At 35.6% G+C, this 26,049-nt stretch overlaps 1 protein-coding gene across 6 annotated transcripts in view; it reads right to left on the bottom strand.

Annotated features, from left to right (window-relative positions):
* The window catches only part of SUGCT (succinyl-CoA:glutarate-CoA transferase), a 314,835-nt gene that overhangs the window by 183,688 nt on the left and 105,098 nt on the right, over positions 1–26,049 (bottom strand). For all 6 annotated transcript variants that reach the window (XM_039715018.1, XM_039715019.1, XM_039715024.1 and 3 more), the window contains exons 10-11: positions 14,436–14,507; positions 9,791–9,888 (exon numbers count right to left, since the gene is read on the bottom strand). In XM_039715018.1, coding sequence (XP_039570952.1) covers positions 9,791–9,888; positions 14,436–14,507 — 170 coding nt within the window. The remainder of the gene's footprint in view (positions 1–9,790; positions 9,889–14,435; positions 14,508–26,049) is intronic.

The raw sequence follows: 26,049 nt of genomic DNA, 5'->3' as shown, positions 1-26,049 counted from the left end.
TGCAGCATAGCTTCTAAATAAAAGAGATATAAGAATACTGCAATGTACTTCACTGAATAGTAAAGTAATTTCATGGTAAAGATGAAGTCAGCCATAAAGACAGTGCTGCTGTTAGACCTATCTAGGGTCTATCTAGTTTAGTACTCTCTTGTAGCCATACTTAGAACCAGGTACATTACGGGAAACTGGTAACGGAAAAAGGTAACTCTAGAGAGGCAGATAACTTTCCTTCCTCAGTGATTGCAGGTATTAACCATGATTTTAGTCTAAAATACAATCTGTATTTCCCTTCATTACTCTTCATTCAACAACAGTTCCCATTATCTATATATTCTTGTTATTTGCAGCCTTCTAGGTTTGGGGCTCAAACTACTGCACGATGTAAACAAGATTTGCAGGAAAAACAGTTTCCCTTCAGTTACAGATGCTGTTTATATAAAATTATGCTGTTCCCTGCTAGCAATGGAGATGCTTCATATTTCATAGCCCAATAAACCCTTTGTTATAAATGTAAAGCTTTTTTCATCTACTACTTTTTGACACTTCAAATTCTACTATCTCATTTTTAACAGGACAGGACAACTGAAGAGGAATCTTGGACTCAACTTCATAACCATGGTGCTGAAGACCATCACTAGGAAATTATTGTAATTCTCAATGTATGTATCCCATTCAATTGATCTGTTAGTAATTAATAAGTCCTGTTATGTTCCTGCACTTCTTTTTAAGAAAGAGTTTATAAATATACTCCTGAGTCTAACAAACCAAAACTTTTGCATTTAAAGGATAGCCTGAAAATGAAGTCTTCTCAACAGGAGTGTCTGTAATCTATATCTGCATAACCAGCAGGCTACTTTCTGATATTTTGGTAAACCTGAATAATTTTCAAGACATATTCTTCTTCAGTTACACCACTGTGAGTGACTTAATATATAGTGGAGTTGTACATGTTAAGCAAAATTTCTGTGATTGTATGTGAATTTCTACAATTTAAGGTTGCACTTAGGTTTTTCCTTCCTACGTAACAGGAAAAAAAAACAAACCTACAATTTTGTAGAAAACAAGAGATTGTCTATTATCTATTACCCTCAAGGGACACTCAGAGCATTTCTTCTTGAAATTGAAATTCTAACTCTGATGTAGAATAGCTTCCTTTATTTGTTTTAAAGAGAGGCTGTTGAAAACATATTGTTAAGCATACTGTTTAAAACCAAAACAGAACACCACCACTGCCAATAAAGGTCTAGTATTCAGATTTTGAGAGCAACAGCATGGAACTATTTTGCTCATTCAACTATGTTTTATATAATGAAACATCTGCTATACATCATTAAGGGAGAAATACTTTTTAAAATGTGAGAAAATATAAGCCATGGATTAAAAAATGTTAATTTTTACCTCTGATGTCAGCTGTACAAACTTGAATTTTTTTTTTAACCAACCTGTATGTATTATTCCCCTAACTAAATACAATTTGTGATAATACTTGCACAAATAAATACCATAACCATTACTTAAAGCGAAGGGCTGATGTCTAGATTGCTAAGTACCCATTAACAACATGCTCAGCACTCCCAAATAACAAGAGAAGACCCTCATCAAAAACTTCCAAGAAGAAGACGACTAATGTTCTCTCCCAAAAATGAAAGCCCAGCCAGCAGGAATTTAGAGGGTTTGGCCAATCCTTTTTCTCTTAACATATTTTAAAATGTCTTTCTATGCTTTTTCATTGTTTTTAATAATCCTACTTTGTATATTTTTCAGTTAAGAAAAAGAAATTGTTAACTTACACATACATAAATAAAATCACTGTGATGAAAACACATACAAGGTGAAACAAAGGTCCATCTTCCAAACCTGATCTAGTAGGGAAAAAAAGGAATCCAAGACTGTAGAGCATCTGAACTCTGAAACATGACACTTGCAAGAGGATCTTTACCTCAGAGATACTTAGTGGCTGCAGGAGAGCTCAACACTGCTCACATTACAACCTCATTTTTTTCAGAGGTGTCACTTTTCCTATAAAATGTTCCATCTGCCACACATATATATATAATCACAGAAATGCCCTCTAAATTACCTGTGATTTATTTATAGAGATGTTTTAAACCTGTAGCTTAGCTTTCTGCAATTACTACCAGTATTTTAGAAGTTCAAAAGGATTTGCTTTTTACTGTACTACTTTGTGGTATGAAGGTCAAATTCAGGCTCTTTCTGAAAGCACCTCTGAGAAAGGAAGGATATGTACCTCAATGAAGAAGAAATCTATTGCTAGGACGTTTGTTGCAAAGTCTGAACTGAGGCTTACTTCCTGAAGAGGTCAAAGTCTCCATGATGTCTTATTTGCATTTTAAGCAGTACTAAGCCTCCTCTGCACTCACGAAGATACTAAAGTTGCAGTATCAAAATGAGGCATCAAATTCCAGAACATTTAACATTAAATACGTTTCATGCTTTACAATATTTTAAGAATAGAAAGTGTGGCATAAGCTGAACTAATTGAAATTGGTAGAAATCCAACTAAATATATTTTTTCTTCAATTAGTAAATATAGCAGGCATCATTAAATGAAAACATCTAAATTTAAACTATACACTCAGCAAATTCATCAAAAAAATTACAGCACAATATAAGAAAAAACATCTAAAAGGCAAAAAATTAAATACAAAATAAAGTTTTACACATCGTTTTCTCACATAAACTACAAGTGTAGTTTTGCTTCTTGAAAAGCAGGATCTGCATTCCCTTTTGCTTTCTAACAAATTCTAATTTAAAAAAAACCCAGTAAGTAATGCATCTTTACATGTAAAACAGAAAAAGAACGTCTGCTTGCCTTGTGCGAGTTACACAAAATGGCTTTAATATGTTCATATATTTTAATAGCACTTAGGTGAGTTTCTAAGTTTCTCATCCTGATAATTATTAAAATAAAACGTGGGGTTTTTTTAGCAATATGTTGTCTTTCAATGAAAGACTTTAAAAAGTTTGAATGAATCCACTTTGAGTGTATTCCATTTTCTATGTTTCCTAGGAAATCTTCCATCTTTGCTACATCCTACGTGGAAGGGCAACCATGTTTCTCTAATGGATAAAAACATCCAATTCCACACAAAGTTTAGAAGAACTACTGAAGCAAAATACTGCTCTTTTCTATAGGAAACTTATGGCAATTAATGTAGAGAAGCAATTTGGACAGCTACCAAATACAGATGGAACAGCAACCTCTAGGATTAGTAAGAGCTTTCCACATGTGGTTAATCATAAAAAGCTCCTCTGTTCTTGCTAAAGTCCACAAGAGCATTCCTGTGTTTTCTAGAACAACCCAAATCTGCATAATAGTTTTTGTTTTATTTGTTCTATCAACAGTATCTTCATTCCCAAATATCTATGATATTTTTTCTCTTCACTACCAAACACCTCTTCATTGTAGTTAAATGAGTAAGAGAGCTGGTACAGTTTCTTACAGTAGCTTCTATGGAAGACAGTATAGAAAAAAAAAGCCCTAGAAAATATTTTCTTGGAAAATTCAAAGAACGGTTCACTGTACACCTTTAGTGTACAGTGAATACAGAATTAGTGTTTTCAAAGTGAATACTGCAGTATTTACTCAATAGTGTGTAAATATCTCTGTCTACTCTTCTGTTACTGGTGAATCACTGAGAGAACCACAATGGACAAAATATTAAAATAGTTGTGATCAACATGATTGTACAGGTTTTGCTAAGAGATATTTCAAATAATTAAAAGATGCCATATACAGTAGATTATAAGTAGTAGCTACATAAAAAATACCATCCAGAGATTTGCAGGTACAACAAATTCACCATGAAAATTCTTCTATATTTCTGCATACTATATATTGTTACCAGTTTTATAGAATTATTAATAAATCTTCACCTTTATGCACTAAATTTGTGCCAGAGGTTAATGGACTTTCTCATTCCTCTATCAAGAATTGCATGCTGCTTTAAAACTATGTATGATTTTAAAGGAATGACATACCACACAGAGGGAACATGTCTATCTTGCAAAATGTATTTCTTATGGCTACTGAGTAGTTATTCCAGCATGTAAAAGAGCTTGTTCTTTTTGTAGCCATATAATTTTAAGCTATACTTATTAGAAATATAGCACTTTTCTCCAACCTTCCTCTGTTTTACTCAAGTACAAAAAAAGGACCGTAACTTTTATAATTGTGACAAAAGAAGTGCAAATTAACTTAAAATCAGCTAAGTAAACACACATCAATAAACACACCTTGTGAAGGATGAAAAGTTTAATTGATTTTATTGTTGGTTTTTCTTTTAACCCAAGGGTTAAAAGGGATTAAAGAGCTAACAAAGATCAGGTCAAAAAGTTCATTTAAAAATCACTGATTTCAGTAGCCTCAATTTCAAAATGTAAATCATTAGAAAAGAGATGGCAAGTTCCTTTTCAGAAAGGATCTTGAACTTCATACAGATATGAAAATCTTAGAAGGTTATTAAAAGGTAAGAAAAAACCACAGAAAATGCACATTAGCTTACCCAGTCCAAAAAGCAGATGCTTGGAACATTTTAGATCTCTCTCATTTGTGCACACAGAAGCTAGCATAAAATAGCAATTTACAACAAAGCATTTTAAAGCAAAATATGGCAATTTGGTAGCCAATGTCTACACAGCTCAACCTTCAATGCACTGGTGGTAAGGTAGGTAACTGGGGAAAGTAAGCCTTACCAGCTGTGCCACACTGAAGTCAACTGTCTTTCAAACTTCAAACACCTGTCTTGCTGAAGCTGTAAACAACTAGATGCTCATGCCTGAAATGTTATCAAGTGACTTCAGTCAGCAAGGCTCTTGGCTTAGAAAAGGAAATGTTGGGGATAGGGAAGGAGATTTACAAAGACTGGGTGTGTCTCAACAAGTGTGAATTTAACAATGCTTCTCATCAGACAAATTAAACATCTTACAATACTCTTTCCCCTTTAGGTGCCTTCCTCTTCTGTTACTAGGTGGAAACCATTTAGCAACAGCTTTATTAACTGAGGATCAAGTTCCTCTGTGTTTCCTTCCTGCTCATTCCTTTTCCCTTCACACTTACATACACAGCATGCAGCTGTAGTGTACAGTCAAGAAGAAGGGGTTTAAAATATAAGTGCTAGGAATAGAAGTTCCACTCTGAATCATTTCCAGTCCTAACGCTTCTGAGTCTACAAAAATTCAGTTAGAGCTGCAGAAGCACTAATCATACTGAATTTATGTGTTCTTCATTATGTGAAGCTGCTTCAATTTACAAGCTGAGGGCACATCTGCTACTCACCTTCCACCTACACCTATATGCCCCCACACACTCTGTTCCACTTACAGGTTAATTTCCCAAAGTGCCTTGGAGCACACATTTAGCTGCTCTTAAAATGTGTCTGCATTACTGAGGTGCATGGTGGGATTAATGTTTGAATTGCGCAATAATTTGAAGAGGAAGGTCAGCAAATTAAGCCCCCTTTCTCAAAGCAGTTTCTTTTAAAACTGGTATTACACTAGCTTTTGCACAGATGTCAAATTTCATGTGTAGTCTATATATGTGTCTTGACATATGCATGCCTATATATACACATACAAACAATATGCATTGTGTCTAGTACTATTGTGTTCTAGTGGAAGCAAAAGTGAAAGGGAGGTAAAGGGGGAAGAGAGCAACAATTAAAACTTAGTTCTCTTGTTTGTCTAATTCACAAGCCAGAGGTTTTCACTGGAAACTTAAAAACCAGAGTGCTCTGTACTCTGTCAGTTCTCACATGAGCTGGGAGTCTCAGGGGCCGCAGTGGTAGCCATTGAACCTGACCTCCACCCAGGTAGGGTCATTTTAAATTGACTCTTGGCACATACACAAAAAAGGAAGGCAGAAGTAATTTGCTTTTGTCAGAGTTCTGCTTTCTTGACATTTGGGGAAATGTAACCTAAATAAAGAGGCAGATACAGAAGTACAGAAGGCACCAAAACTTTTTTTTTTTTTAACTGAAGAGTTGATGTGTAAATGCCAGCAGTGGGAGGAGAAAGAGGAAATAAGATGAAGAGAGGGAAGAGGGCCTACAGGCAGTGTAGGAAGACGATGGGAACAGGAAAAAAAACAGCATAGAAGGAAGAGGACTACCAGTAGCTAAACAAGTTCAAAATGCCCCATAGGCCTATATCGTTCTTCCCTGTGAATATTGTATGAAGCAGCATTTTACTCATTTCCCCATAGAGTATGGAACTAAAAACACTCCATGTCTCGAGATGGAACTGTTTTCTGTAATCCCTCCTATTGCTTCAGTACGAGAGCAGGCTCTCTCAGAAGCAGCATTACCTTCCCATCACCTTTATCGACATCCGACATTCTCTGCGGATATGTGAACTTATCCTTCCTTATGTACTCTCCCTCTCCACCTTTCATTTGTGCCTTACAGATGGAATTGAGATGTTCAGAGAGCAAGCTGGATTGAAGAGTTAAGGACAGGCATGCTTCACTCTTTGTTTCTGTCAGAGAAGAAGGAGCATGAGGAAATTCTTTCTGAAATTAATGGAGCAATTCACACCCTTCAGAGCTGTTGTTTCAAGTTGCATATATGTCTGAAGTCATATTCATCCCCATCTTGTATTCTCACTCAGTTCAGTATATCTGACTTTGATGAATATATCATTTCACACCCTTCTGAAAAGTCTTCAGTTTAAAGGTCAATTTCTTTGCAGTGCTGCATAATCCCCATGGTTACCTGATTGCCTTGAAATCTGGCATGGTTACCACAGGCAGTGAGTAGAATTATTGATCTAATTTAGAGGTCACATGAGTCAAGAATTCCCAATATAGAGCCTTTTTTCTTAAAAAAAACCCAGCATTCTTAAACATTGACCAATTGTCCCAATGTTTCCTTTGTGCACACATCTAGAAATAAAGCTGTGACCAAAGAGTCTCAGTTGCCCAGTTTTTAGCAAATAAAAGCCACCAAGTGTCTCCTTGGTATTCAGAGTTCAGATGCTTTCTAAACTTTCAGCTCCACACATGAAGCAAATTAAATGCTCAAGACTTCAGGGAGTTATTGACCCTGTGAGTAGGTCCAAACAACTCCTTCTATTCCTATACAAAGCCTGGCAAACCCTTTTTCTTAAGGGTTTCTTTTTCATACTTTTTCTTAAGTAAATAATCCTTCTTTTTGCGCTTACTGAATGCTCAGAAGTTAGAAATTAATTGCAGGTAGTTTATTTTGAAAATTTAGAAAAAATTCTAAAGGTGACACACAGCTCCATAAACAGATCAAAAAGGATAAGGGCAAGGAAACAGAGTATATAGATCAATGGAAACCTGCTCTAGGCTCTGGTGGAGCTTTGGTTTATTAGGATTAGAACAACATCAAAAGCTTGAAAAAAATATATGCTTATATCTACTGTGCAACAGCAGTGCTAAATATAAGCAACTGCAGAGTACCAAGCATCTGCCATACATGCTGCTTAAATACCAATGACTTAGTGGAACAGAAAGGGTGTGTAAACTGAAAATGGCAGTGGGAGAGTTTGGGGAAAAAAGAAGTGGCTCATCTTAACAAAACTACTGTACTTCACACAACTCTACTTCATTTGCTAGACTGAGAAAATCAATGTCTAAGAATATGTCTTCTAAGCTGCTCCAGCTTATGTCTCCACAAATTCATTTTAAAATGGACAGCAGTGCACATACAGTGAATGAATAGAAGAGTCTGCAGGTGTTTTTGTCCAAGTAATGCACCTTAGGGTTATATTTTCCATGTGCTGGAAGCTGTAATACTATCAAGCAATCAGTGAGTAAATTAAGGTACTTTTCAATGAAATTCTGTCATTACTATTTTGTCATTTCCCTTCATTTCTCAAGGGTTGACATTTTTCAGCACTGAGAAACTATTCTTTTAATTCTCTAAGTGACTTCAAAAATAAACCACGTACAATTTAAAAAAAACACTGTGCATTAGTGAATTAAAGTAAAGTTACCATGGAATGTGTGTGGAAACACATTCAACTTCCATTAGAATACTGAAGGTGTTTGTTATATCTGTGTTTTATAACTGATTGCCAGATGAACTCACAATAATATGACATAGCAGAATACTTTAGAAATGTTTACTCTAAAAGTGTGTATACATTTACATGCTTGCATATAATATGCAGAAATTCAGCCTCAATTATAATAATAAAACAGAACACAAACTCTGAAGAAAAAAAGACATAAAGCAGTAATTAGAAGAGCAATAATGTACTTTGATTAACTATCAGCTACAGATATAAAACCAAATTGTAATTCTGGCAATTTAAAGAACAACTGTTCCTTGATCTTTATCTTCTTGTTCAGATGTTGCCCATAGGAAAAAAAAAAAAAAGACAACATCCAAAATCAACCAGAGGCAATGAGCTATGAAGTAACTGATCTATGGACGGCAAAATAGCCTTCTCACAAGATACCAGAGTACATCAGACAAATTCCATACTAGATGAAGTCCAAGTAATAAGTCAACATGAACCAACTTTGAAACTAAAACTATGCATCAATAATGTAAGAGCTCAAAACTAGGTCAAAAGATAAATTATGGCCTTTTGGGGCTCAAAACTTATAGCAAGAGTGGCCTTGTTTGTGCTATCACAATCCATTTGTTATAGGAAGATAAAAGAAGAGTTCCAAAAGTTAATCAAGGTCACAATTATTCAAAAATGCAGTCACCTGGTACTTTGTTTTTTCACCAGGGGCAGGACGTCTGAAAATAGACAGGTAAGACAGAGACAAAAGTACAAGTGCAACTGAAAGAGATAAAATAACTCTCTACACTCTTTAACGACTGATGACTCTGGTTCTCAATATCCAAAAAATGTGGGATTGACAGTGGGGGGAGGGGTGTCATGTGCTACTTAAACTCTTTTTCTTGGATGGAATGAAAAGGGGAGACATCTGACTTCATGCTTCTAAACCTCCCTATTAAAATTGCCTCAATGATAACTGTTATGCATTTGTTGACAAAGACTAGCACTGGCCAAGTGTCAACATGATAGTATGACTTTTTCTGAATAATTAACCACCTTCTGTGCTCATCCCCAGAAGTATGAGGTGCTGCCAAATACACCTTTGGGAAGGTTTGCACAGATTAGATTTTTCTTTCATTACCTAAATTTATATCATCCTCTCCATTAAACAGAAGAACACTCCACAGATATAAGGCCTTCTCAAACAGAATGAGAAAGATAACTAAGCTATTTTACTCTCTCAAATAAAAGGATTTTTGAGTTCTCTCTTAAAAAAAATAATTAAGTATTTAAGAGGATGGTTCCCAAATGAAAACTAAATACATATCATTTTGATTTCAAAAGGAGTGGCCTAGGGAGAACTTGTGGCACAGAGTACTAAAATACAGAATCAGTAGTAAGGGAGAAAAGCAAGTTGAACTCCCCTAGATACAGAAACACTCACTGAAAATTTAAAATCCCACAGCAAAAGCAAATGATGCTCCAAGCATTTTTTCCAGGTGCTACATTCATCCAGGAAAGCAGAAAGCACTGGTTTCACTAAAATTCAAATTAAAGAGAAGTTAAAATGGTTTTTGAAAACTTTAATCTGTGGTCTGGCTTCTTTAGCTCACACTATAGTCTGTGTGCAAAAGGCAGACTATTTAACATCAGTAAGCTTTTGCAATACCTATCATAAAAACTAGAGTATCTCAAAAGAGTAAAACAAAATTTTCACATGATGAGGGTTTATTATGCATTACTATTTGCATTAACAGATTAAATGTAGATTCTTCCCTTTTAATTAACTTACCTGGTTGATAATATGTCAATAAGTTCTTTTCTGTTCTGGACTCTGAGTGTATTAGTTTTGTATCTGGAATCTTTACTAACTTCAGGCAAGTTCAGGATCTAAGTAAAAATAAAGGTAAGTAAGAAATGTGCTTGGCAGGAGATACAGATAGAGCAATATAGATATAGATATAGATGATATAAATATAGATGATATAGATATAGATATGGAACAAAATAATTACTTATTTTTTAAAATCACTGATTTCTAGTAATCACTATTTATCAATCATTTAATTTTAAAAAAATTAATTATTATTTCTTTTTGTAAAAAGCCTCCTGGTTGATGTAACATAACAAGTAAAGGAAAAAGACAGAAATCAGACTGAAGATTCACATTTTAGCTAACAGCTTTTGGGATTAGCCAGGAGAAATTCTTACCATAGAACACTAAAAAAGTAAGTTATTAACATGGGGATGGATAGATCTGTGGTATTATCCTGCACTAACTTATATGTCACAGAACAAGAAATATGTCTCTATTTCATAAGCTAGACAAGGAAAATATATGTCTAAGATTATTTCTTTCCACTTCAGTAATGTCTGTCAAAAAAGCAAAAATGAAAAGGAAAAAAGAGAAAGAAAAAGAAACAAAAAGAGAAGGAAAAAGAAGAGGAAAAGAAAAACGAGAGGAGAGGAGAGGAGAGGAAGGGAAGGGAAGGATTTTTCAATTGAAACACCATTGGTCTTCTTTATTATTTTTTTCCAAAAGAATTAATAAAGAACAGTGGCTGTAAAGCCTCTGAGAATGGAGAAATACATCTTTGATGTGTAACTTCCACCTGCCACATTAGAACTTTAAACAACATGTGAAGACCATGTGTATTATACTATAAAGGGAATCAAATATGCAAAATAAGTCTTAGAATTTTGTACAGGCATTCATTAGAAAAATCAGCTGTGTGGAAAATCAGTATAATTTACCTATTTGTGTCACAATGACTTTCTATAGAACATAAATAAACAAAATTAAATGTGATTTCTAAAACTACACCAATTACATCAGCTACAGAGAAAGGCAGCATAGAATCCTATAAAAAAGAGACTGTCACATATTCTTCATGTACTTTTACTCACTATTACACACTAAAGCTCACTTTTTCTTATGATGAGTCTTATAATCATTCTAAACATGCTACATTTTTATAGGCCCATTTATAAGATGGCTTTAAAATTACAGTGGCTCAAATCTGAAGTTCCTATAGCCCATCATTCTATCTCTGCCTGTTTTCTGATGCTTAGGAAGAGTTTAAGAATAGGGACAGTACATACAACACTTCCTTAATATTCATCCAAACTCCAGTCCTCTTTTGATTAGGACATTTCTGAGTGGAAGGTGTTTTCTACATATTTAGCAATCATCAATAGATTATGTTTTATTAACATGTTCAGTCGCTCCCTGAATCAATATGCTTGTGTACTACCACAGGGTGTCAAGTTGGTGTCAATCTCTCTGATATTTGCTTCAAATATAACATTCTACTAATTCCTCTGACACTGCTTTAGACCAAGGCCACAATCATTTAATGACTCCTGACTTTGCTGGAGTGAATAAGGATACAGCTTCCTTTACAAGTAAATAGCTGTTGATGACATAAAACTATTAGCAAAACAGATATTCTTTCAACAGATATTTAGAGATATTAAAAACAGATAGTCATCTTTGAGATTATTTTCACCTAGAGTAACAAAACTAAGCATGGAAGCTAGGTATCTGTAAGTTATGCTAGAACAATGGTGATCTTACAAAACTTTTCTGCAAATTTTTATCTGCAAGGTAACATAAAACATCAATCTAGCATCTTCCATCAATATTTAATTCACAGGATATTTTCTTTTCCTTCTGCATTTATATAATCTTTTCCTTTTGCATTTATATAAACTATATTATTTATATAATATAGTTTATGGAAATCACAACATATCATAAATTATCATTCGGAAATAGCTAAATTTTTCTGTATGGAAGTTTATCAATACTGTTGGTACCCCTTTAAATTATTTCCTTTTGTTAGTACTGCTGGTTTGGAGTTACAATTCACTGCTTTAGAAAAAAAACCTGTAAGGTTGTTCAAATTAAATGATAGTGAATACTTATGTGAGCTCAAAAAAACCCCAAGAAATTAATCAGAAAGCTATGGTTCCATTTGATGAGTTATATGAAAAATGATCATATGGAGTTGCTCACTCCGCTGTTTTAATTAATGTTACTGATTTCAGCTTTAACTTAATGTCCATCTGGTGTAAAGCTGCATGTCTATATATGTTCTTCTCAATTTTTTTTTGTGACTAACAAATGCACACTTGAGAAGTTATTCATTAATGTACCATTCATCTTTCTGCATCATGTTGCCAATGTTATTTTCTTTATTTCACTGTGAACACTTAGAATGAAATGGTGTTCTCTATTTGAGGCCTTGTTCAAGCTCTACATACACACTCATGGCTCACACTCCCTGTGGTTTTTGTCCTGCAGCACTGGCAAATCTGTTTGAAATCTCCCTTGCTGTACACAAAACTTCAGTTTTCTGAAGAGTCTCGCTCACTATTCCTAATCAGACCAAATCAGCCACAGATCAGGATGTGCTGCTGTAACACTTGACCACAATGAAATGCATTTTAACCAGCAGTGTTACGAAGTTTTTCTTCAATTATCCAAGTCCTCAAACAAGCTGCATTAGTTTTCATTGATTTTGAAAATATCACAGTGAATTATTCCAGATTTTTGTTTCTGCTTGCCTGAAAAGATATAGTCGAAGCAGAATGTTTGCAATTGTTTACAGCTTGAGCCAGCTGTTACATCTCTATAGTATGTGCCTTCAGGGCAACAGCTTCCATACAGTCTCTATTTTCAGCACCAACTCAGCTGAGAAAGATTCTCAAATAGAAATTCCAGTGTTAGAAATAGTTGTCTCTGTATTCACTAGGATGCTGCAGGCCTTCATGTATGAAAGTTCTTTTCCCTTTTTGGCTTTCCCTCTTCACAGTGTTTTAAGATCCAAACCACCTTTGACTTAGCACAGAGCATATCTCTAATAATGAGTATTCATTCCAGCATTCCACTGATTTCTTCATTATTTTTTTTTTCTGGCAATGTAACAGCCCAAATCCATACCTATAATATCCTGATAAGGGTAAAAAGCATTCTTTGTAGAAACAGATACGATAACTGGTATATAGAAAAATCTAACAATTACTCAAAACTTGAACTATTTTTTCTGATTTTTTAATCCCTTTGAAATGTAAGCAATCATCATTTTTCCATGCTCTGTATCTCTTATTTTCAATTGCAGGAACAAGAGAACACATTTATCAAGATTACAAAAAAAACTCAACAGCCTGCAGACCAGGGCTAATATTAATCTCACTTAATATTTATCCTATACATTCTGGAGTAACACAAACCATTAAAATCTTGTTTCATCTTCTGGGGTTCCATTCATTCTTTAATGATTACAGAGAGAATATGTAGCAACAAGGCACACCGTAATTCTCTCAGCAGCACCCTAAAATCAGGTATAGTACATGATCTATAGATTTAGTGCCTGCTTGCTCACATCAAGATGTCAGAACCTACTGAGATGGATCTTCAGCTCTGTCTTACTCAAGGATGGCAGGACAATAAGCATTTGCTACATAATTCTTCACTTTAGATGATAAAGTACCAAAACATTCACAGCTATGTCCTGGGACACTCTGGAAAACATTCCTTTAGAGATAATGAGTCTTTAATAAAACTGAGTTGTGCCAGGTAGACACTTATTCAGCTATTAGTCTTCATTCATATTAAGATAATGATGACTGTAGTTGTCAGATACCTTTATGAAGAAAACCCACTGAGCAAATTTTGAAGAGGTTAAGAGCCAATTCAAAGTGAAAGCAGAGCCCCTCCACATAGTGAGGTGGGGATACATACCCCAAACTGTACTAAAAGAGTATCAAAATAGCACAGTCCTCTTACTACATATTTGTTATAAGTGGTGAATTTCCACAGAAATGTGAAATATCTGACACGAACAATTGGAGGAAAATAATGCTCAGTTTCCTGAGTGTCATTAATTTATGTTAAATATCCAAGTTCCTAGAGAAAAAACACAATGGCCAATATAGCTAGAGCTGTAATTTTTTTTAATGTTGTCTAATGCTATATGCAAAAATTCTCTTGTCCCATCTTACATGTTACTGGGGTCTTTTATTTGGAATGTTGATGCATTTCATTTAGAACAATTTTTTTTTAAGATTGTTTTTCAACATCATACGTTTGCACCACTCCAAAATCAGCCCAGAGTCCTGTAACATTTCTTTTCTGAGAAGTCCACAAGTTTCTCAGTGAGCACGTGCTAGTGCTCTAAAGGACAATGTGCTTGGATAATGATTTAAGTAGAAGTAGATTCAATCAGATGTGCACAGACGTCAAAAGGAGTGCAGTACCTACAAGTTTTAGAACAGGTGTGTTCTGAATTCAGAGGCAGAACAGCTGCAGGTTAGAATTTATACTCACCACTTATTTCCATACAGAAAAAAAAATCATAAAGAAGAATCAGCGTCTTAATTTTCCTAGTGAAAATGGAATCTATTACATATTTCTGTATTCTTGCCCAACACACCTTGCACACAGTGACAAACTGATGATCATTTCCAGCTCCCACTACGATGTAGCCATCCTTGGTCTTGAATGCCTGGAAGAACAAGGACAGGTGATAAGCTGTAACTAAACTATAAAATATTAGCACACCTTTGAAGTGAAACTTTGTAAATAATGTTCAAATTACTTCCTTAAATACTTCCATTCAGACTCAATCTCTTGTTCTATAAAAGTGGCTCAAAGTCATGCATTCACAAAAATGGATGAGGCCCATTTTGAATTTTCTTCCTAGGGCTGAGAAGTTATCGTGGTTAATAGTTTATTTGCTAAAAATGTGTCATGAGCCACCCTTAAACTAAATGTGTCCCACATTCACAGGACTGAGGATTACCATGATAATGTTTACTTGCCAGGAGTTATTTATTCAGCTTCACTCTTAGCCTGACTCAGAAGACAGCTGCACTGAAATGTTACAGATCCTGACCAAAATGTTACAGATCCTGACCAAAAAAAAAATTGCCAAATAGTAACTAACAATTAGGAACTTCCATGGGAATGAAAGGGATAGACTGCATCTTTACAGCTCTTCAACTGGAGATAAGGCTATCTTCTTAGTAGTCTCAAGATAGATCTCATGGAGGAAATGGGACTTCTTGTCCAACTTTAAAGATGTAAATTTTACTTTTGACTTCATTACAGTGGCCTTAGTGGCACATTTCATGGTGAACACAATATCGAACTGGGTAGGACATAACAGCTTTCATTTCAGTCTAAGCCATCTCACTTAGATTTTCACTGGAAAAAAGAAAATCTGTAATTGGCAACATCCTCATTTTTTTCCATTGTGGTAGGGCATCTTCTAAAACTGATAATGCAATTCCTATTTTCTCCACACCTCTCTCTTATAAAAAAGGTGTATAACTGCAGTTTCAGTCATACATATTACCAGCCCAATTTTTGGAAACATTTAGGAAAAATTCTTTCACCATTAATTTAACTTCAATGTAAGAAGCCAGCATAGGCTTGTGCACTAATGGTGGCAAGAACTTGCAATCCTTTGCAGAGAGCAAAACTCATCTTCCATTCCTAGAAATCTTTCTTTTTTTTTTTTTCTTCCTCTTTTTTTAATGAGCTATCGTGTCCTCATTTACAGGTGTGAATTTTCACAATAAATTTGGTAAAATAATACACAAATATAAGTCCTGGAATGGAAACACTTTAAAATTCTTCCCATACCACTGTGGCTTATTCTTCTTCATAGAGAGCAATATGCTATCTCAACTTGCAATCTTTCATATAGATACAAATATGTTCACAAAGACTCTTTTACCATCTGGTACAGTCAAAGTTTCAAAATTGCATGTGGACAATCATATCCTCTCAAATGCAGGTAACTGTGCATCATAGTTAAAATATCACCTGTTTGCTCTTTCTATGATTCATTTCATTGTAAATACTATTGTCCAGTCATAAGGTTTAACACTTTATTTTTCACACATTTTATTAAGTAGTTCAGTCTAAGATAGCAAGCAAAGATAAAATTCAGCAACAATTAGTCTGAAGTATGCAAGAAAGTACCACTGACTTTGCCCCAATACAGTAAAAGTTTTGTAAAATACATAATGTAAAGGTATTACATACTCACACTGAGAAGAGTAGTAAGCAAAGAAAAAAGATTGGAGAAAAGAATACAAAAAGAGATTTGTATGTGAACACAAATATTTCTCAGCTAAATCTCTTCATAAAGACCTCAGTCTATAAAAATAATGGCAGACCCTGGTAAAAGAATATGTAAGACTCTCCCTCCTAGTAAACGGCCTTTAGGAGGAAAAATTATCAATTAAAACTGTCCAAATAAACTTACTACCTTTAGTTACAGGCAAAATCTGTTTTCTAAACCCCTACCTAAATCATGATTTTTCTTTACTGATGTGGAGAGTTCTAAAACCAGCCTCATGCAAGTCACACAAATTATGGGTCAAACACTGCATGCATCAGTGTGCATATATATCACAGAATAATTTTTATTGGTGCAACTATCTACTACTTCCTGTAAACACAAATCAGAATTCTTTTGTACATTCTTTTAAGGTTCCAGTCTGGATGCCTGATACACCTTACAAAGTATATGTCATATGTAGAGATCCCCCTCCTCGGCACTCCAAATTGTATTTATATTGGTAGTGTGGGCAAATCTTAGAGAGTTTATTATTTATCAGCAACTCCTGTTGAGACACACATCTCTGTAAGAAGGCTGCAATCACACAAAGGCTGCATACCACTGTGAAGCATGCATCTGCACCCACTGGCTGCCCATGCAGCAGCGGAAGTCACTCTAAATTTAAGGGCCTGGTTATTAGCATGCTTCAGTTGCTTTGTGGAATGTGTGGGAAAACTGATTATTCTTAATTGCACTGTATGTCTAAAAAGCTAAAATAACAATCATGTCATCCTTACACAACAAAAATGGTATCATAATAAATGCAGCAGTGTCTTTTTCCATGAAGCTTAACTCAAATGTCTTCAGCTGCTATTTTAAGCTTCCCATTACAAAACAGCTGATTATTTGCCAGTCATTGCTGCTGATAAAGCAGAAACTTCCAAATGTTACTAGCACAATATTGATGCCAACATTTAAGGGTGACAATCGTTTTATTCATCACCCATGAAAGTACACACACTACAGGTTACCACAGGTTACCATCTGGTCACAGAAAGCTTCACAATCTTATTATACAAAGGAGAGTAAGGGCAAAGTGCAGACAGATTTTAATGAGACTTTGTTTTGATAAACTGCTGTCCATCACATCGAATCATTTCACATTAGTGCAATAAAAGGCACTACACACACAAGGCAAAAGTCCTTTTCCCCTTCCCTTTTCTTCTGAAGAATGGGGCCTTCTGATAAGATTCTTCAGAGTACAACCATGAGTTAACCTGCTACTCCCATGAGGTAGGATATCTTGAGCAATAGCACATCATTTGTGCTATTTCTTGTGCTACAAGAAAAAAATACTAAGCAAAAAATTATTTGAAATCTTATTCATGGAAAAGGCTGAGAAAGATTGTGAGCATTCAAAGGTGTAGCTTTTTCAGAGTGATGCAAAAACTTGAGGGTTTCCAAGAAAATAACTGGTAAATTCCCATTGAATGATATTTAGTGCATGACATCAATAAATGCACGTTCAAAGGCAGATCTCAAGTGTATATGCATCACGACCTCACACTGTCAAATGGATATTCCAGGACCTTATTAAGACTCAGCACTTTTCCAGCTTTGATCCTAGAACACAGTATATGCCTGAGATACTTTGTGTATTAAAATACTTTAATTTCCCTAACATGTGGCATATAAACTCTATCCACCTTCAGGAATGCTTTATGTGGTTTACAAGTATTCTCCAAATCCAAATATGTTACATAGACTACACAATAAAGATGCAGGCCAAACTTAACCTAAGTTTTTACCAGAGTAAGCAAAGACTTGCTGAGCTAATGAGGCCAAAAAGGCCTTTCTTTCCACTGCTCTAAGTCAATAGCCTTTCAAAATTTGCCAGCTTTGAAGGCACTAATCTTTGTATTTATTTCCTGCTTTAAAAATTTTAAGTCTATGTGTTCTATGCCAATCATCAATCATACACAAACATATTTGCATGTGTTTCTATCTGCATGTTGATTCCACACCAAAACAAACAAACAAACAAACAAACAAAAAAAGAACCTTTAAAATATAAGGGGCCAGTCAAAAAATATGGTAATTCCAACAAAATTATCGGAAGTCCAAGTCAGTTTTTGGGTTCAAAACATGGTAACCAAAATAACTAGAACTAGAACAATTTGCAGATATGTATGGCAATGGTCCCCTTAATCTGGTATTTATACACATTCAGAAGATCTCCTTGAGCCTCCTCTCTGATCCTTTAGGCTACACAGTCCCAGATCTCTCCTCATATGAAAGATGCTTCAAGCCCTTAATTATTTTCTTGGCCCTTCACTGGACCTGATTCAGTATAAGCATGTCCTTGTCCCAAAAACCCCAGAATGAGACCCTGTTGTGAACCCATAACTGGATTGAGTGGTTATTCATCCTCAGTGGTGCTGAGCAGAGGGAAGGATCACCTCTTTTGACATGTTGACAATTTTCCTACTAATACAAATGAGGTTGATGTTTTTGTCAAAGGGACACATTGCTGGCAAAAATGTTCCATTTTTTGTTCACCAAGATCTCCATGTCTTTTGTGCAAAGCTGAATTCCAGCAGGTCAGTCTCAGTCTGTACTGATGCATGGGATTATTTCCTATCATGTGCAGGACTATATTTCCCTTTGTTGAATTCCATTAGGTTCTTGATGGCCTGACTCTCTAGCCTGTCACAGTCCCTCTGAATGGCAGCATGATATATCTTGGTAGATCATGTATCAACCACTTTTCTCTATTTTCCACATTCCACAGATTTTGGAGGCCAAACAATACTTGAAGAGACCAACAGAACAAAGCATTGGGTTTTTACAAATTGTAGAATTATTCCATATTTAGGAGAGGTTAAAAGGAGATGTTAATTATCTGAAAAAGTGATTATATTCATTACCATTTAACATACTGTCCTGTTTACCGATAATGGCTGTCAGTCATTGAAATATTTGAATGTTTGCAGACTTCCCCTTGGCAGAACATTTGTACTACATCAGATATGGTAAAAATTATGTATTACTCATATTTCTGAGTTTTCTTATCTCATATTCCAGTGTGAATAACAATTAAGATCTGTGGAGATACTTAAATCCCTTTTCATTGAGAATACCTGATGTTAGATACCCTTGGATTTGAAGTATCTTTCAAGACAGTGCTGCCTTTTGAATCATAAATTTGAATAGTAGCATTCCTAAAAGCAAGCAACTATGAATCATGAGGGGAACAGTTGAAAATTATGGGATAGTCAATATGTATTGGCGACTTCTGGAATGGGACTTAAAGGGACTTGAATTTTTGCATGCATTCCAGCTGCTCTGGGTCTTACAGAGCAAGAGGCTGATTGCTTCAATTGGCATCATCAAACAGCTTGCTTAAGATTTTGGAATTATGGTATCCTTGTATAAAGGCTAGATACAGTATTCCTGTAAGTCAATTGTTGTCAGCACAACAGGCAGCTCTCTCAGATGGTATTACAGCAGAACACTCCTCTGAGCTCCCTCCCAAGGCTGACATAGGAGCAAGCAGCTTCATGTGGAGGCTGAATTAAACTTTGGGACCAGCTGGGATCAATGCAGAACAAAGACACTTTCCTGTGAAGTCTTAAACATAACACCAGAAAAAGCCAAGCTGGTATTTTCAAACAAAGCTTTGAAACATATCATTAACATTTTTAAAAGAGATTGCTTTTCAAGCATCACTCCTTCCTTTCCCTTCCATTTTCTCGTTTACAGAATCATTGAGACGCTAGGTGACCATACACAGGTCTTTGTTTACAAGCTTGAAGTACTTCCCTGGTATTCATGGGTGTGGTCAAACAGAAGAGCTGGTCTCTTGCAGGCTTGGAACCACAAAGTTTTATTACATAATTTGCCCTCAGACTTTGAAGTTTTCCAGTGCAATGTTCAAGTCAATGTAAAGGTAATTTAAGGTCAAGCACTATCTAGTCTTAATGCAGATTAAAGGCTACAATTAAGAAGGTGATGTATTCAGGATTTGACTGATCTGTACAGGCTTCCTTGTCCTTCCAACCAAATGTATCCAGGGTATATGTTGATTTTTCACTCTCCAAACCAACTTAATGAACTACAGTGTAGGAGATTCTCAGTTTTGCTTCAGATCCAGAATCATTACGTTCCTTCCATATGGAATAAACTTTGCACATAATTTCTCTATCTTTACACATTAGTTTGAATAAAACATCAGCTGTGCCACAGAACCATGTAGGAGTCACATTCTTTTTTCTTTCAAGGGAACGGCAGAATCCTTTCATAACAACTTAATATTTAATTACTGTAACAAATGGGAACAAGACCAAGAAGTTTGGTCAGTGGTAGTTCTGAGCAATACATATAAACCATAAAGACCACACACTTTGAAACTATTTGCCTACATTGCACTCTCTTCCAGTGAAAGCAAACAGTAAAAATAAAAAATGTAAATTTCATGGACTGGATTAATGAATGCTGGATGTTCTCACCAAGCAAACTGATGAAGGTCATTCCACACAAAGATTTCACTTCTCCTCTCTGATCTTTTCAACCTACACTACTTATGTCTCACTTTCCTACCATCTTACAGGATATGCTACCTTGCAATGTTGCAGCTGTCAGTCTACCAGACAGATTAGCATTAACAATATCTGCAAAAATTCTCTTGCCAAAAAATAAAAGTTTGACTGGACACCATGAGCTCCTAGGAAAGGTGTTTATGGCAAGAGTGGGAATGACTACTTTGGTCCCTGAGATAAGGCAGAACACCAGCACTGATGTCAAGGAAGGCACACCACAGACTACCAGCCAGGCATATGATTCACTTCTACAGAACCTACAACTCATTAGACAATTTTCCCGATCAGCCTTCAAGTTCCATAAATGTGTGAATCCAGAAAAAATGATGTTGTCTAACTGATCCACAAGAAAAGCTGATTAACCACTAAAAGTGCTCTGATTGCACCTTCCTGAAAGGGGCAGCAAAGTTTAGACAAAATCACAGCATCAAACATACCTGTATTTGGTAATATAGTGTATTACTCTCAACACTCCTTCAGGAAACAGAAGAGCTTAGAACTGCTCTCCAGACCGTGTCATGTTTTTATCCAGTTCTTGCCTAATATAAGAATTATAAACTGCTGGAAACAGACTGAATCCAAGGTTTCTCCAATCCCAGCTCACATTCCTCAGAAACAGGTTGGAGACAGGATCTTTCTCTCCCTCATTTACTCTTCATCTGGCCTTATGATATTTGCACTGTTCATTTCCCAAATGACTAGATGCAACACATACGTCTGTAATCTAAAAGTACCAGTTAAGCAAACTATTTGTCAAATAGACTTTTGCAGTTGTTACTTCATATTCAATAGTAACAGAATACCAAGGTTGGATTTCATACCCTCATACATTCAGAATTTTATCCAGAATATCTCAAAGAACATATGCTACCAAGGAAATGAAACCATTTACTTAATTTTCTAATGCAATATACATTTAGTCTCACCACCCAAAAAGACATTTAAAAACTCCTGGAAGAACAGTGAACAGTTTCCCACTTTAAAGTGAACAGCTTTAAAGTGGGAAACTTGTCACTTTCCCAAACTTCTAAAATTTTAAATACCTAAACTATACCTCAATTAAAAATAAATTATCTGGTACTGTAAATCGGCATTTATACTGTTTCTTGCTGTTGAAAAATATCAGGCACAGAATCACATTCTCCATTGCCACATTAGTTTTCCATTAGGTTTTCAACAATGAAATTACACACACACAGACGCACACACAAAATAAATAAACTTTAATCACTGTATCGCACTGGAGCCAGTGTAATTAATGTTGTGTCAGCATTTCCATTTAAGCCACTATTTTCAAGAGGTTTATAGCAAAGCCATAAAAATTCAGTTAGGTTGAAATTAAGCAAACACAGTCTTACACAGCAAGCAACATTTAAGTATATATACAGACAGCAGCCAGTTACTACTTATATGGGAATTAAAATAGATGCTTACTGATTTTAAAGGGCACTGCAGAGCCAGTTTTTAAACAATATTTTTTTCAACATTTATGTCTCAAAAACCTTAATCCAAGCTATGTTTCCTTATTCTTTTTTTCTTTCTCACACAATAGTTCACACAATTTCTTCCAATTTTGGGCTTGTAAGCATGTATTTTTGTTTCACTTTCAAAGCAAAAGAATGCAATGAAAGCATGTCTTTTGAAAAACAACACACGTGACAACAGTTTGATCCTGATACAGGCCTCCAGGCATTAGTGATCCAGAAATGACAAATATTTCTTACATCTTCCAATAATCATAAGCTGTAGCTGTCTGGAAGATCTGAGTACTCAAATATGAGGCTTGAAAAATGCTGTTTTGAATGTAATTATAAATAAGGTCTTATTTCTGTTTTTTGTAGAACTCATGAGAGCAGGATTTGTGTCACTATTTCTCTCCCTTTTCCCTCTCTACTCTTTGAAATTAAGTGTTGCAGCGGTACAGTTTCCAAAGGTGAGTTTTATAATACTGACGACCTATTTGACTCATACTGAGTCAGGGACCATACTGAGTCCTGCAAGCAGTCTGGGATTTCAAGCTACAGGTGACCCAGTGCAGGTAAACTAGAACTGAGATTGGGCAGGCAGTGCTATGGATTTAAAAATCTCAATAATTTACTGTCCTGCTATAAAGAAGGCTCTTCAAAAAACTGAGTGAAATAATTTGTTTTTCAACAACCAGTCAACAGAGAAGAGCGAGGAATGAAATTAGCAATGATGCTGGTGAAAATCAGAAAAAACACCAATGGTGACACAATTACAGGAGTGCAAAATTGACCAGGTTTCACAATTTGGCACTTTCATAACTTAAAATAAACAGCAGTCTGTTGCCATGATATTTTAGTGAAAAAGCCTCTGCTAGGATTTTTTCTTTCCTGAGGCTCTCAGCTCCTCAGGACAGGAAAAATCCTAGCAGAGGCTTTTTCACTAAAATATCATGGCAACATCAGTCCTGTTTGTAAACTGCCATTTTGCTGCAGAGAGCAAAACCCCAATCCATTCTACTAACGTACTTTTGCCCCTATTTTACTTATCTTTCTCAATAAATATATCTGTCAAATATTATGTGATCCTATCTACTCCTCAATAAACAAAGTACAGTGAATTAAGGATGGATTTCAAATATTTCAACCTTAACTCTTCAGTATCCTTGATTTGTGGTTTCAAGTCAGATTCATTAAGGTTTATTGCATGCAATCTGTTTTAGTTTAAAACACTAATTTATTTCTAATCAAGGATTTAAATATTGAACTGGCCAGACATCTAGGATACACATTATTTAAAGTTATGCATGTATGCAAAAAATTCATTGCCATGCCATAAGAATAGTGCTGGTGAGATCTATTTAAAAAAAAAATAGAAAAATAACATTTGATTAATGGAATGCTTAATGTCTAAAAAAGGTCAGAACCCCACTTCTTCTTCATTTTCCCATGAAGTTCTATTAGGTTTCCTTAAACCAACAAAATTTAGACCTTTGTTTTCTCCAGTATTTTTGTAACCATGTCCTTTAGTCTGGAAAATATTGAAATTGAATCTCACATTACTGGAATTAAAATTCTATCTTCCTAAAATTTAGCATTATTTAAATTTTTAAATTTTGAAAATCACTACAATTAGAAACCAAAATAGTATGCCTTTTTTCAACTTAGTTTTTTCCTGGCCAATATTTAACCAATTATCATTCTATGACCTAAATCGTCAAATTATCTACCAACAAAGAGCTGCGGAAATCTGTCTAGTGGAAGCTTCTATATTAGTTTTTATCACAGATCTTCATGTCTACAGCTTGAAAAGGACTTTTGCATAACAAACATAATTATCCTTTACAAAAGAACATGTTCTGGAGAGTCAACACAGTATAAATGTGCTTCTATTATCACACCCTAAAATCTACATCCACCTTTATACAAAATCTCCTTGCAACCCCTGTCGCCCCAAAATCTGATGGACATAGGTATGCCAGTAAAACTGTGTGAAAAGACAATAGGAGGAAACAAAAGAAGTCAAAATTTCCAATTTTCAAAATTGATCCCATATTTTTCCCCTTCAGATTTGAAAGGAAAAAACTTTTAAGTTTTCACTCATGATTACTCATGGTTTTCTTTAAAAAGCTATTCATTCTTATGAATTGTTACATTTATTTTGAAGTTTCATCTTGCCTTATGCTGCCATACTATTTTTTTGTTGTTGTTCTGGATGGGTAAGGGGCAGCATGTTTCTCACACATGACAGTATGAACCCCCAAAGAACAATCCTGATTTAATAATGAGAAATTCATAGGAGTCTGAGCTTACTTAGAGCAGGATTCTGACTCTGAAGACCACCCAGTACCATAGAGTTTCAATTTCTTGGCATGACCAGCAAATTTACTTTTACTGTCAATCTAAACCCTTTTCACTTTCCTAAAGAAAAGCCCAATTGTAAACCAAAGTGGTAAATTCAAAGGTTAAGGACCTTTGCCAAACACTGTTACATCAGGAAAAGCGCTAAATTACTGCATGGGGTTTTTTTTTTGTTTGTTTGCTTTTTTGCCACAGATAATTGCCATAAACTGTTTATTTTAAGTTATGAAAGTGTTACATTTTATACAGCCAATTTTGCACCCCTCTTACTTATTATGTCCTCATTGGCGTTTCTACTGATTTTCACCAGCATTAGTCCTAATTTGATTCCTTGTTCTTCTCTGTTGACTGGCTGTCAGGAAACTCACAAATTCTTATTCCATTTAGGTTTTTGAAGAGCCTTCCTTATAGCAGGACAGAAGACTGTAACAGCATCACTGCACCTCAATCAACTGACAAGTGAGCATGAACACATACTGCTTCTGCTGAGTCTCTACGAAAAAACACCATTGTTTCACACATTTTCATAAAAGATAGTTTAGAGAAAGTAACCCAAAGCAAATATACATAGCATAAAGTTAAATTAGTTTAATTAGTTAGTCACATGTAGCCAAATAAGCTTAACACTATCCAGCTACTGCAATCCGAACACCACAGCACAGTCACGTTACAGTCTACGTGCAAACAGCAAAGATCTCCTGTAAGAGAGAACATCTCTTAAAGAGTGAATGAGTCTTGCCACAGAAATGTTCCCAGCTGCAGAGGGCCCCAGTCTGGTGACAGCAAAGGGATGGTGCCAGCAAGTCTGAAGAAGCAGCCTGGCACCTGACCTGCATCCTGCTTTCTCCTCCCTTTGTTGCATCGGCGAAGTCAAAGGGCCGGTCTCCTAATGATCCAGATGGCCTTCTGGTGACACTGGGCTTGGCATCAAATGGGCAGCAGCAAGCCCAGCACACAGACCTGTCATTGTACTGGGAAGGACTAAAATGGGCTGCTGGCAGAAGCTTGGCCTGCTCTTGCATCCCTGATGACAGCCTGAAGTGCTGCCTGCCCACTGTTGCCTGGAGTTGGCTATGAAATGACCTTTCACAGGAAAAAGGTTCTTGTCCCTAGATTATATGAAACTGATATCTGATTGCCTCACCTGAGGAGGAGAAAGAAGGAGCAAATAAGGAGAAGAGGTGCATGGATTAGTAAGGGCACTCACTCTTCCTCCCCACAGTGGGCTGATGAAAGCATATGGATGTTTTAGACCCTCCTTTTAACAGTATCAAAAAATAATACATAAAGTAACAACATACTGTTAAATGGTTAGACTAATTAGTACAGAGACAGTTTCAGTAGTAGTGGGATTCTGGTGTATTTAATTTTCTTCCAATATACATTTCTTTTCACAGTTACAAAGCCTGGGCATCTTATTAGACATTGACAAAGCTGTGCTTAAAAGTGGGAAGGATGGCTGCTAGAGAAAATTATGCAGGGAGGCATACCAATTTTCACATCAAGTTATGTACTGAAGCATAAGATTTTGGACACAAAGAATGTATTTCTCCA

Source organism: Passer montanus, unplaced genomic scaffold (assembly GCF_014805655.1).
Source record: "Passer montanus isolate IOZ18808 unplaced genomic scaffold, ASM1480565v1 scaffold32, whole genome shotgun sequence".
NCBI lineage: Eukaryota > Metazoa > Chordata > Aves > Passeriformes > Passeridae > Passer > Passer montanus.
The sequence above is the reverse complement of the archived record's forward strand: the minus strand, read 5'-3'. Positions and strand labels throughout refer to the sequence as shown.